The 12749-nt window shown below is 51.4% G+C and overlaps 1 protein-coding gene across 2 annotated transcripts in view; it reads left to right on the top strand.

Annotated features, from left to right (window-relative positions):
• Positions 1 to 12749, top strand: part of PRMT5 (protein arginine methyltransferase 5) — a 47610-nt gene that overhangs the window by 12123 nt on the left and 22738 nt on the right. For both annotated transcript variants that reach the window (XM_082299530.1, XM_082299529.1), the window contains exons 7-11: positions 1963 to 2126; positions 3659 to 3820; positions 6294 to 6371; positions 7433 to 7491; positions 11760 to 11882. In XM_082299530.1, the coding sequence (XP_082155656.1) occupies positions 1963 to 2126; positions 3659 to 3820; positions 6294 to 6371; positions 7433 to 7491; positions 11760 to 11882 (586 nt within the window). The remainder of the gene's footprint in view (positions 1 to 1962; positions 2127 to 3658; positions 3821 to 6293; positions 6372 to 7432; positions 7492 to 11759; positions 11883 to 12749) is intronic.

Here is a 12749-nt window from a genome sequence, read left to right as displayed (position 1 = left end):
TTGATTTGCATAAAGGGGTGGGGCCTCGAATGAATGACCATTTATTTGCATAAAGGGGTGGGGCTTTCAGGCTGATTTGCATAAAAGGGCCGGGCTTTGGGAGGGGGCGGGGTCTGGCAGGGAGGGGGTGGGGCCTGGCTAATGTCCGGTTTGTACTGGTTTGGACTGGTTTGGACTGGTTTAAACTGGTTTGGACTGGTTTATGCTGGTTTAAACCAGTTTAAACTGGTTTAAACTGGTTTGGACTGGTTTGGACTGGTTTATGCTTGTTTAAACGGGTTTATGCTGGTCTGTACTGGTTTAAACTGGTTTGGACTGGTTTGGACTGGTTTGTACTGGTTTAAACTGGTTTGGACTGGTTTGGACTGGTTTGTACTGGTTTAAACTGGTTTGGAGTGGTTTATGGTGGTTTAAACTGGTTTGTACTGGTTTATGCTGGTTTAAACGGGTTTATGCTGGTTTGTACTGGTTTAAACTGGTTTGTACTGGTTTATGCTGGTTTAAACCGGTTTAGAGTGGTTTATAGTGGTTGTACTGGTTTGTACTGGTTTTGCTGGTTTAAACCGGTTTAAACTGGTTTATACTGGTTTATACTGGTTTGTACTGGTTCGTACTGGTTTATACTGGTTTGTACTGGTTCATACTGGGCTGAACTGGCAGAAATCCAGGCCCTAACTCAGCCCTATACTGGTTTACGCTGGTTTAGAGCCATTCTAGTGCCTTATACTGCTCTGTACTGGTTCATACTGGTTTGTACTGGTTCATACTGGTTCATACTGGTTTCTACTGGTCTATACTGGTTTCTAGTGGTTTGAGCTGGTTTAGAGCCATTCTGGTGCCTTATACTGCTCTGTACTGGTTTGTACTGGTTCGTACTGGTTTGTACTTGTCCGTACTGGTTCATACTGGTTTGTACTGGTCTATACTGGTTTATACTGGTCTGAACTGGCAGAAATCCAGGCCCTAACTCAGCCCTATACTGGTTTATGCTGGTTTAGAGCCATTCTAGTGCCTTGTACTGGTTCATACTGGTCTGTACTGGTCTGTACTGGTCGGTACTGGTCCATACTGGTCTGTACTGGTTTCCCGCAGCCCTGGAGCTGGGCCCGGACCTGCCGTCGGCGCCGGCGCTGGCGCGCTGGCTGGGGGAGCCGGGTTGTACTGGTTTCTACTGGTTTGAACTGGTTTAGAGCCATTCTAGCGCCTTATACTGGTTCATACTGGTCGGTACTGGTTCATACTGGTCTGTACTGGTTTCCCGCAGCCCTGGAGCTGGGCCCGGACCTGCCGTCGGCGCCGGCGCTGGCGCGCTGGCTGGGGGAGCCGGGTTGTACTGGTTTCTACTGGTTTGAACTGGTTTAGAGCCATTCTAGTGCCTTATACTGGTCTGTACTGGTCGGTACTGGTCCATACTGGTCTGTACTGGTTTCCCGCAGCCCTGGAGCTGGGCCCGGACCTGCCGTCGGCGCCGGCGCTGGCGCGCTGGCTGGGGGAGCCGGGTTGTACTGGTTTCTACTGGTTTGAACTGGTTTAGAGCCATTCTAGTGCCTTATACTTGTTCATACTGGTCTGTACTGGTCGGTACTGGTTCATACTGGTCTGTACTGGTTTCCCGCAGCCCTGGAGCTGGGCCCGGACCTGCCGTCGGCGCCGGCGCTGGCGCGCTGGCTGGGGGAGCCGGGTTGTACTGGTTTCTACTGGTTTGAACTGGTTTAGAGCCATTCTAGTGCCTTATACTGGTCTGTACTGGTCGGTACTGGTTCATACTGGTCTGTACTGGTTTCCCGCAGCCCTGGAGCTGGGCCCGGACCTGCCGTCGGCGCCGGCGCTGGCGCGCTGGCTGGGGGAGCCGGGTTGTACTGGTTTCTACTGGTTTGAACTGGTTTAGAGCCATTCTAGTGCCTTATACTGGTCTGTACTGGTCCGTACTGGTTCATACTGGTCTGTACTGGTTTCCCGCAGCCCTGGAGCTGGGCCCGGACCTGCCGTCGGCGCCGGCGCTGGCGCGCTGGCTGGGGGAGCCGGTGAGGGCGGCGCTGCTCCCCACCCGCCTCTTCCTCACCAACAAGAAAGGGTTCCCAGTGCTGGGCCGCGGGCACCAGCGGCTGCTGGGGCAGCTGCTCAAGGTACTGGGACAAACTGGGACAAACTGGGACAAACTGGGAGGGACTGGGGGGGAAAAAACGGGGGAAAACGGAGAAGAAACGGTGAAAAAAGGGTTAAAAACGGAGGAGAAAGGGGAAAAATGGGGATTTGGGGTTTGGACTGGGAGGGACTGGGAGGGACTGGGAGGGGATTGGGACGGACTGGGATGAACTGGGAGGGACTGGGATGAACTGGGAGGGGACTGGGAGGGACTGGAACAAACTGGGACAAACCGGGGGCAAACTGGGAGGGGACTGGGAGGGGACTGGGATGGACTGGGATGAACTGGGAGGGACTGGGATGAACTGGGAGGGGACTGGGAGGGGACTGGAAGGGACTGGGAGGGGACTGGGAGGGACTGGAAGGGACTGGGAGGGGACTGGGACGGACTGGGATGAACTGGGAGGGACTGGGAGGGACTGGGAGGGGACTGGGAGGGACTGGGATGAACTGGGAGGGACTGGGATGAACTGGGAGGGGACTGGGACAAACTGGGAGGGGGCTGGGAGAGACTGGGAGGGACTGGGAGGGGATTGGGAGGTCCTGACACTGGTCCATACTGGTTTATACTGGTCTGTACTGGTTTATACTGGTTCGTACTGGTTCTTACTGATCCATAATGGTCTGTATTGGTCTGTACTGGTTTCGCTGGTCCTGATGACCCCTTGGCCCATACCAGTCCATACTGGTCCTTACTGGTTTATACCAGTTTGTACTGGTCCATACTGGTTTATACTGATCCATAGCAATTTATACCAGTCCATACTGGTCCGTACTGGTCCATACTGGTTTATACTGGTCCATACTGGTTTCCCCTGCAGCTGGACATGCAGATCATCCTGCAGGGCTGTCCCTGCTCCTGATGCCCCCCCGGTCCATACTGGTCCATACTGGTCCATATACTGGTCCATACTGGTCCATAGTGGCTTATACTGGTTTATACTGGTTTATACTGGTCCGTACTGGTCCATACTGGTCCATACTGGTCCATACTGGTCTCCCCCGCAGCTGGACGTGCAGATCATCCTGCAGGGCTGTCCCCGGCACGGCGGCCGCCCTCACCCATACTGGTCCATACTGGTCCACACTGGTCCATAGTGCTTTATCTTGGTTTATACTGGTTTGTACTGGTCTGTGCTGGTCCATACTGGTTTATACTGGTCCGTACTGGTTTCCCCCGCAGCTGGACGTGCAGATCATCCTGCAGGGCTGTCCCCGGCACGGCGGCCGCCCTGACCCATACTGGTCCATACTGGTCCTCACTGGTCCATAGTGCTTTATCTTGGTTTATACTGGTCTGTGCTGGTCCATACTGGTTTATACTGGTCCGTACTGGTTTCCCCCGCAGCTGGACGTGCAGATCATCCTGCAGGGCTGTCCCCGGCACGGCGGCCGCCCTCACCCATACTGGTCCATACTGGTCCGCACTGGTCCATAGTGCTTTATCTTGGTTTATACTGGTTTGTACTGGTCCATACTGGTTTATACTGGTCCATACTGGTCTCCCCCGCAGCTGGACGTGCAGATCATCCTGCAGGGCTGTCCCCGGCACGGCGGCCGCCCGCTCTCGGCCTACCTGCAGTACCTGGAGCACCTGGGCCAGCACCGGCCCCCGCCCTCGGCCTACGAGCTCTACGCCCGTGGCTACGAGGACTACCTGCAGAGCCCGCTGCAGGTGGGCGGGGCTTCCCCTGGGGGCGGGGCCTCCCCTGGGGGGCGGGGCCTCAAGGGGCAGGGCTTGGGGGGCGAAATTTGGGTGAAAAACGGGTGAAAAAGGGTCAAAAATGGACAGGAAAGGGTTAAATGAAGGGGAAAGGGGCGTGGGTTAGTGAGAAAGGGGCGTGGCCTAAAGAGGAGGGGCGGGGCCTCACCTGGGGGCGGGGAGTAAAGGGGCGGGGCTTGGGGCAAAATTTGGGTGAAAAACGGGTGAAAAATGGGCCAAAAATGGTCAGGAAAGGGTTAAACCAAGGGGAAAGGGGTGTGGCTTAGTGAGAAAAGGGCGGGACCTAAAGAGGAGGGGCGGGGCCTCACCTGGGGGCGGGGTGTAAAGGGGCGGGGCTTGGGGCGAAATTTGGGTGAAAAACGGGTGAAAAATGGGCCGAAAGTGGATGAAAAACGGGTCAAAAAATGGGTCAAAATGGGGTAGGGAAGGGTTAAACCAAGGGGAAAGGGGGCGTGGCTTAGTGAGAAAGGGGCGTGGCCTCGGGAGAGGGCGGGGCCTAAAGGGGCGGGGCTTGAGGTGAAATTTGGGTGAAAAACGGGTGAAAAAGGGTCAAAAATGGACAGGAAAGGGTTAAATCAAGGGGGAATGGGGCGTGGCTTAGTAAGAAAGGGGCGTGGCCTAAAGAGGAGGGGGCGGGGCCTCAAGGGGCAGGGCTTGGGGCAGAATTTGGGTGAAAAATGGTCAAAAATGGGTGAAAAAGGGTCCAAAAATGGTCAGGAAAGGGTTAAATGAAGGGGAAAGGGGCGTGGCTTAATGAGAAAGGGGCGGGGACTGAAGAGGGGCGGGGCCTAAAGGGGCGGGGCTTGGGAGCAAAATTTGGGTGGAAAATGGTCGAAAATGGGTCAAAAATGGTCAGGAAAGGGTTAAACCAAGGGGAAAGGGGGCATGGCTTAGTGAGAAAGGGGCGTGGTCTAAAGGGGCGGGGCCTAGAGGGGCGGGGCTTGGGGCGAAATTTGGGTGGAAAATGGTCAAAAATGGGCAGAAATGGGCAAAAATGGGGAATTTGGGATTAAAAATGGGGGGTTTGGGGGAAAAAGGGGAAATTTGGGTGGAAAAAATGGGGATTTTGGGATAAAAACAGGATTTTTGGGTAGAAAAATGAGGAACATTTGGGCGGAAGTGTGGGATTTTGGGGGGAAAATGGGGATTTTGGAGAAAAAATGGGGATTTTTGTCGAAAAGTGGGAATTTTGGGTAGAAAAATGGGGAAAATTTGGGGGAAAAGTGGAAGTTGGGAAAAAATGGGGATTTTGGAGAAAAAAAATGGGGATTTTGGGGAAAAAAAATGGGGATTTTGGGGAAAAAATGGGGATTTTGGGTGGAAAAATGGGGAAAAATTGGGGGGAAATGTGGGAGTTTGGGGAAAAAATGGGAATTTTGGGGGGAAAATGGGAATTTTGGGGAAAAAAAAGGGGATTTTGGGGGGAAATTGGAATTTTGGTTGCAACCCTGGGGATTTGGTTGGAAAAATGGGGATTTTGAGGGAAAAATGGGGATTTTGGTCAAAACTGGGTGAAAAAGGGGCTTTTTGGATGGAAAAACGGGGATTTTGGGGTAAAAATGGGAAATTGGGTGTAAAAAATGGGGAATTTGGGATAAAAATGGGGATTTTGGTCAAAAATGAGGAAAAACCAGAGACTTTGTGGGGGAAAAAAGGGAAATTTTGGGTGGAAAAATGGGAATTTTGGTCAAAACTGGTGGAAAAATGGAATTTTGAGGAAAGAAGGGAATTTTGGGTAGAAAATGGGGAATTTTGGGGAAAAAATGGGAATTGTGGTCAAAACGAGGTGAAAAATGGCAATTTTGGGTAGAAGTTGGGGAATTTGGGGTGGAAAGGTGGGATTTTGGGTGGAAAAATGGGAATTTTGGGTCAAAACTGGGTGAAACCCAGGCATTTTGAGTGGGAAAAGCAGGAATTTCAGGTGGGAAAAGCGGGAATTTCGGGTAGAAAACGGGGAATTTTGGGCAGGAAAAGCGGGAATTTTGGGTCAAAACTGGCTGAAAAATGGGAATTTTGGGCGGGAAAAGCGGGAATTTGGGTGGGAAAAGCAGGAATTTCGGGTAGAAAATGGGGAATTTTGGCGGGAAAAGTGGAAATTTTGGGTAGAAAAGCGAGGATTTTGGCGGGAAAAGCGGGAATTTTGGCGGGAAAAGCAGGGATTTCGGGTAGAAAACGGGGAATTTGGGTCAAAACTGGCTGCAAAACGGGAATTTTGGGTAGAAAAGCGGGAATTTCGGGTAGGAAAAAGGGGAATTTTGGGTGGGAAAAGCGGGGATTTTGGCGGGAAAAGCGGGGATTTCGGGTAGAAAACGGGGGATTTTGGCGGGAAACGCGGGGATTTTGGCGGGAAAGGCGGGGCTGGGGCGGGGCTCTGTGGGGCGGGCCCGTTTTGGGTGGAAATCCCGGGAATTTGGGGCTCCCGCAGCCGCTCATGGACAACCTGGAGTCGCAGACCTACGAGGTCTTCGAGAAGGACCCCATCAAGTACTGCCAGTACCAGCAGGTGCCTCATTTGCATCTCATTTGCATCTCATTTCCATCCCCGTCGCGTCTCCCGTGGGTTCGGCGTCTCCCGCAGGCTGATTTGTATCTCATTTGCATATCGTTGGCGCAAAACGTTCGGGTTGGCTGCCGGGTTTAACGCCTCCCCCCCCCCATTTGCATCTCATTTGGGTATCGCCGCGGTCATTTGCATATCAGCCGTCAGTTTGCTGTCAGTGCAGTCACCTTTAAAGAGCTGATTTGCATCTTATTTGCATTCTCATTTGCATCATTTCCTCCTAATTGAAGCCGGGTTTAAGCCCTTTTGAAGCAGATTTGCATCTCTTTTGCATATCTCCCTGCTCATTTGCATAGGCCGTTCCTGATCTCCTGCTGGTTTTAACGCCTCTTGGTGCCGATCTGCATCTCATTTGCATATCCCATGCCTATTTGCATAACCATGTTGAATTGCTGCCTTTCAACCAGCTGATTTGCATATTCAGGGAGATGATTTGCATGGCCACGCCCCCAATGCATTATGTCTGTCACTCCTCCTCTCATTTGCATAAGCCAGGCAGTGATTTGCATAACAGTTGGACTCATTTGCATAAGCGATCCTAGCAGCAATCCCATCACTTACCCCAATTTGCGTAACAATGCCTTCATTTGCATGCAGCAACCTCATTTACATGAACGTGGCCTTAATTTGCATGCAAATTGGTGCCATTTGCATATGCTTGCAACTCATTTGTGGCCAATTAAGCAGCTCGCCACTTCATTTGCATAAACACGTGTATCATTTGCATGAAACAGCCCTAATTTGCATCCAGAAGGCCATCATTTGCATAGGCGTGCTCGTCATTTGTGGGTGGGCCTCCCTAATTTGCATAACCACGCCCCTAATTAGCGCCACCTGCTGCAGCGGCGCTCATTGGCGCCTCATTTGCATATGCAAGCGAGGCCACGCCCCTCATTTACATGGCTGGTGTGGATGGGGGGCGGGGCAGGGGCACAACCCATGCGGACACGCCCCTCATTTGCATACATTTGCATACATTTGCATACATTTGCATATCCCCCCAGGCCATCTTCAGGTGCCTCCAGGACCGAGTCCCCGAGGGGCAGCGTGAGACCAACGTGCAGTGAGTGCCCAAAATGCCCCCAATTTGCCCCAAAATCGGCCCCAGATCAGCTCAGAATTCCCAAAATTCCCCAAATTCCCCCCCAAAATCCCAAAATTCCCCAAAATCCGCCCCGAAATGGCCCAAGAAACCCCAAATTCCCCCCAAAATCGGCCCCGAAAATCCACAAATCTGCCCCAAAATCTCCCAAATTCGCCCCGAAATCAGCCCCAGATCAGCTCAGAATTCCCCAAAATTCCCCAAATCCCCTAAAATCCCAAAATTCCCCCCCAAAATCCCAAAATTCCCCCCCAAAATCCCCAAAATCTGCCCCGAAATGGCCCAAGAAACCCCAAATTCTCCCCAAAATTGGCCCTGAAATCCTCAACTCTGCCCCAAAATCTCCCAAATTCGCCCCAAAATCGGCCCCAGATCAGCTCAGAATTCCCCAAAATTCCCCAAGTCCCCTAAAATCCCAAAATTCCCCCCCAAAATCCCCAAAATCTGCCCCGAAATGGCCCAAAAAACCCCAAATTCACCCCAAAATCGGCCCTGAAATCCTCAACTCTGCCCCAAAATTTCCCAAATTCGCCCCAAAATCGGCCCCAGATCAGCTCAGAATTCCCAAAATTCCCCAAATCCCCCAAAACCCCCAAGTTCTGCCCCAAAATCCCAAAATTCCCCCCCAAAATTCCCCAAAATCCGCCCCAAAATGGCCCAAGAAACCCCAAATTCTCCCCAAAATTGGCCCCGAGAATCCACAAATCTGCCCCAAAATCTCCCAAATTCACCCTAAAATCGGCCCCAGATCAGCTCAGAATTCCCCAAAATTCCCCAAATCCCCTAAAATCCCAAAATTCCCCCCCAAAATCCCAAAATTCCCCCCCAAAATCCCCAAAATCTGCCCCGAAATGGCCCAAAAAACCCCAAATTCACCCCAAAATCGGCCCCGAAAATCCACAAATCTGCCCCAAAATCTCCCAAATTCGCCCCAAAATCAGCCCCAGATCAGCTCAGAATTCCCCAAAATTCCCCAAATCCCCTAAAATCCCAAAATTCCCCCCCAAAATCCCCAAATTCCCCCCCAAAATTCCCCAAAATCTGCCCCGAAATGGCCCAAGAAACCCCAAATTCACCCCAAAATCGGCCCCAAAAATCCACAAATCTGCCCCAAAATCTCCCAAATTCACCCCAAAATCAGCCCCAGATCAGTTTGGAATTCCCAGAATTCCCCAAATTCTGCCTCACAATTTCCAAAAAAACCCCAAATTCATCCCAAAATTCCCAAAATCCCAAAATTCTGCCCCCAAATTCCTCCAATTCCCAAATTTTGAGCTCCTGACCCTTTTTGGGGCTGATTTTGGGGTTTTTGAGCTGATTTTGGGGAGTTTTGGGGTTCCTGAGGTCGTTCCCGGGTTGATTTTGCGGTTCCAGACCCATTTTTGGGCTGATTTTGGGGGGTTTTGGGCTGATTTGGGGGGTTCCTGGGCTGATTTTGGGTTGATTTTGGGGTTTTTTGGGGTTCCAGACCCATTTTTGGGCTGATTTGGGGGTTTTGGGTCATTTTGGGGCTAATTTGTGGTTTTTGGGCTGATTTTGGGTGATTTTGGGGCTGATTTTGGGGTGATTTTGGCTGATTTTGGGTGATTTTGGGGTGATTTTGGGTGATTTTGGGGTGATTTTGGGTGATTTTGGGCTGATTTGGGGTTTTTTGGGGTGATTTTGGGCTGATTTTGGCTGATTCTGGCGGATTTTGGGCTGATTTTGGGTGATTTGGGGCTGATTTGGGGCTGATTTGGGTGATTTTGGTGCCCGCAGGGTGGTGATGGTGCTGGGCGCCGGCCGGGGCTGATTTTGGGGTGATTTTGGCTGATTTGGGTCTGATTGGGGTGATTTTGGCTGATTTTGGGCTGATTTTGGGTGATTTTGGGGTGATTTTGGCTGATTTTGGGCTGATTTTGGGTGATTTTGGGGCTGATTTTGGCTGACTTTGGGCTGATTTTGGGCTGATTTGGGTGATTTTGGGCTGATTTTGGGTGATTTTGGGCTGATTTTGGCTGATTTTGGCTGATTTGGGGCTGATTTGGGTGATTTTGGGCTGATTTTGGCTGATTTTGGCTGATTTTGGCTGATTTTGGGTGATTTGGGTGATTTTGGGCTGATTTTGGCTGATTCGGGCTGATTTGGGGCTGATTTCGGTGATTTTGGTGCCCGCAGGGTGGTGATGGTGCTGGGCGCCGGCCGGGGCTGATTTTGGGTGATTTTGGGCTGATTTGGGGCTGATTTGGGGCTGATTTGGGGCTGATTTGGGTGATTTTGGTGCCCACAGGGTGGTGATGGTGCTGGGCGCTGGCCGGGGCTGATTTGGGGTGATTTTGGGTGATTTTGGGCTGATTTGGGGCTGATTTTTGGCTGATTTGGGGCTGATTTGGGTGATTTTGGTGCCCGCAGGGTGGTGATGGTGCTGGGCGCTGGCCGGGGCTGATTTGGGGTGATTTTGGGTGATTTTGGGCTGATTTGGGGCTGATTCTGGCTGATTTGGGGTGATTTTGGCAGATTTGGGCTGATTTTGGGCTGATTTGGGTGATTTTGGGGTGATTTTGGCTGATTTTTGGCTGATTTGGGTCTGATTGGAGTGATTTTGGGCTGATTTTGGGTGATTTTGGCTGATTTGGGTGATTTGGGGCTGATTTTGGCTGATTTGGGGCTGATTTGGGGCTGATTTGGGTGATTTTGGTGCCCGCAGGGTGGTGATGGTGCCAGCCGCCGGCCGGGGCTGATTTTGGGGTGATTTTGGGCTGATTTTGGCTGATTTGGGTCTGATTGGGGTGATTTTGGCTGATTTTGGGCTGATTTTGGGTGATTTTGGGCTGATTTTGGGCTGATTTTGGGTGATTTTGGGGCTGATTTTGGCTGATTTCGGGCTGATTTTGGCTGATTCTGGTGGATTTGGGGCTGATTTGGGTGATTTTGGTGCCCGCAGGGTGGTGATGGTGCCAGCCGCCGGCCGGGGCTGATTTTGGGCTGATTTTGGCTGATTTGGGGCTGATTTGGGTGATTTTGGTGCCCGCAGGGTGGTGATGGTGCTGGGCGCTGGCCGGGGCTGATTTGGGGCTGATTTTGGCTGATTTTGGGTGATTTTGGGCTGATTTTGGCTGATTTGGGTGATTTTGGGCTGATTTTGGCTGATTTGGGGCTGATTTTGGGTGATTTTGGGCTGATTTTGGCTGATTTTGGCTGATTTGGGGCTGATTTGGGTGATTTTGGGCTGATTTTGGCTGATTTTGGCTGATTTTGGCTGATTTTGGGTGATTTGGGTGATTTTGGGCTGATTTTGGCTGATTCGGGCTGATTTGGGGCTGATTTGGGTGATTTTGGTGCCCGCAGGGTGGTGATGGTGCTGGGCGCCGGCTGGGGCTGATTTTGGGTGATTTTGGGCTGATTTGGGGCTGATTTTGGGCTGATTTGGGTGATTTTGGTGCCCGCAGGGTGGTGATGGTGCTGGGCGCCGGCCGGGGCTGATTTTGGGGTGATTTTGGGCTGATTTTGGGTGATTTTGGGCTGATTCTGGGTGATTTTGGCTGATTTTGGCTGATATGGGTGATTTTGGGGTGATTTTGGCTGATTTTTGGCTGATTTGGGGCTGATTTGGGTGATTTTGGGCTGATTTTGGCTGATTTTGGGCTGATTTTGGGTGATTTTGGCTGATTTGGGTGATTTTGGGCTGATTTGGGGCTGATTTGGGGCTGATTTGGGTGATTTTGGGGTGATTTTGGCTGATTTTGGGGTGATTTGGGGTGATTTTGGGCTGATTTTGGGTGATTTGGGGCTGATTTTGGCTGATTGGGGTGATTTTGGTGCCCGCAGGGTGGTGATGGTGCTGGGCACCGGCCGGGGCTGATTTTGGGTGATTTTGGGCTGATTTGGGGCTGATTTGGGTGATTTTGGGCTGATTTGGGGCTGATTTGGGGCTGATTTGGCTGATTTTGGGCTGATTTTGGGTGATTTTGGGCTGATTTGGGCTGATTTTGGGTGATTTTGGCTGATTTGGGTGATTTGGGGCTGATTTGGGGCTGATTTGGGGCTGATTTGGGTGATTTTGGGCTGATTTTGGCTGATTTTGGGCTGATTTTGGGTGATTTTGGCTGATTTGGGTGATTTGGGGCTGATTTGGGGCTGATTTGGGGTGATTTTGGGGTGATTTTGGCTGATTTTGGCTGATTTTGGGGCTGATTTTGGCTGATTTGGGGCTGATTTTGGGCTGATTTGGGTGATTTTGGTGCCCACAGGGTGGTGATGGTGCTGGGCGCCGGCCGGGGGCCGCTGGTGGCCGCGGTGCTGCGAGCCGCTCGCCAGGCCGGGGCCAGGGTCCGGCTCTACGCCGTCGAGAAGAACCCCAACGCCGTGGTCACGTGAGCGGGGGCGGGGCCGGGCCGATGGGGATCGATAGGGATCAATAGGGATCAATAGAGGCTCCAATAGGGATCAATAGAGGCTCCAATAGGGATCAATAGAGGCTCCAATAGGGATCAATAGGAACGAATTGGGATCAATAGAGACCAATCGGGATCCATCGGGATCAATAGGGAGCAATAGGGATTGATGGGGATCAATAGGGATCAATACAGGCTCCAATAGGGATCAATAGAGGCTCCAATAGGGATCAGTAGGAACCAATCAGGATCAATAGGAACCAATCAGGATCAATAGGAACCAATAGGGATCAATAGAGGCTCCAATAGGGATCAATAGAGGCTCCAATAGGGATCAATAGGAACGAATTGGGATCAATAGAGACCAATGGGGATCCATCGGGATCAATAGGGAGCAATAGGGATTGATGGGGATCAATAGGGATCAATACAGGTTCTAATAGGGATCAATACAGGCTCCAATAGGGATCAATACAGGTTGCAATAGGGATCAATAGGAACGAATCGGGATCAATAGAGACCAATCGGGATCTATCGGGATCAATAGGGATCGATGGGGATCAATAGGGATCAATAGGGATCAATAGGGATCGATGGGGATCAATAGGGATCAATAGGGATCAATAGAGGCTCCAATAGGGATCAATACAGGCTCCAATAGGGATCAATACAGGCTCCAATAGGGATCAATAGGAACGAATTGGGATCAATAGAGACCAATGGGGATCCATCGGGATCAATAGGGAGCAATAGGGATTGATGGGGATCAATAGGGATCAATAGAGGCTCCAATAGGGATCAATAGAGGCTCCAATAGGGACCAATAGGAACCAATCAGGATCAATA

The sequence above is a fragment of the Coloeus monedula genome (assembly GCF_965178545.1).
Source record: "Coloeus monedula genome assembly, chromosome: 32".
Classification (NCBI taxonomy): domain Eukaryota; kingdom Metazoa; phylum Chordata; class Aves; order Passeriformes; family Corvidae; genus Coloeus; species Coloeus monedula.
Note: the sequence above shows the minus strand (reverse complement) of the source record. Positions and strands in the feature narration are given on the sequence as shown.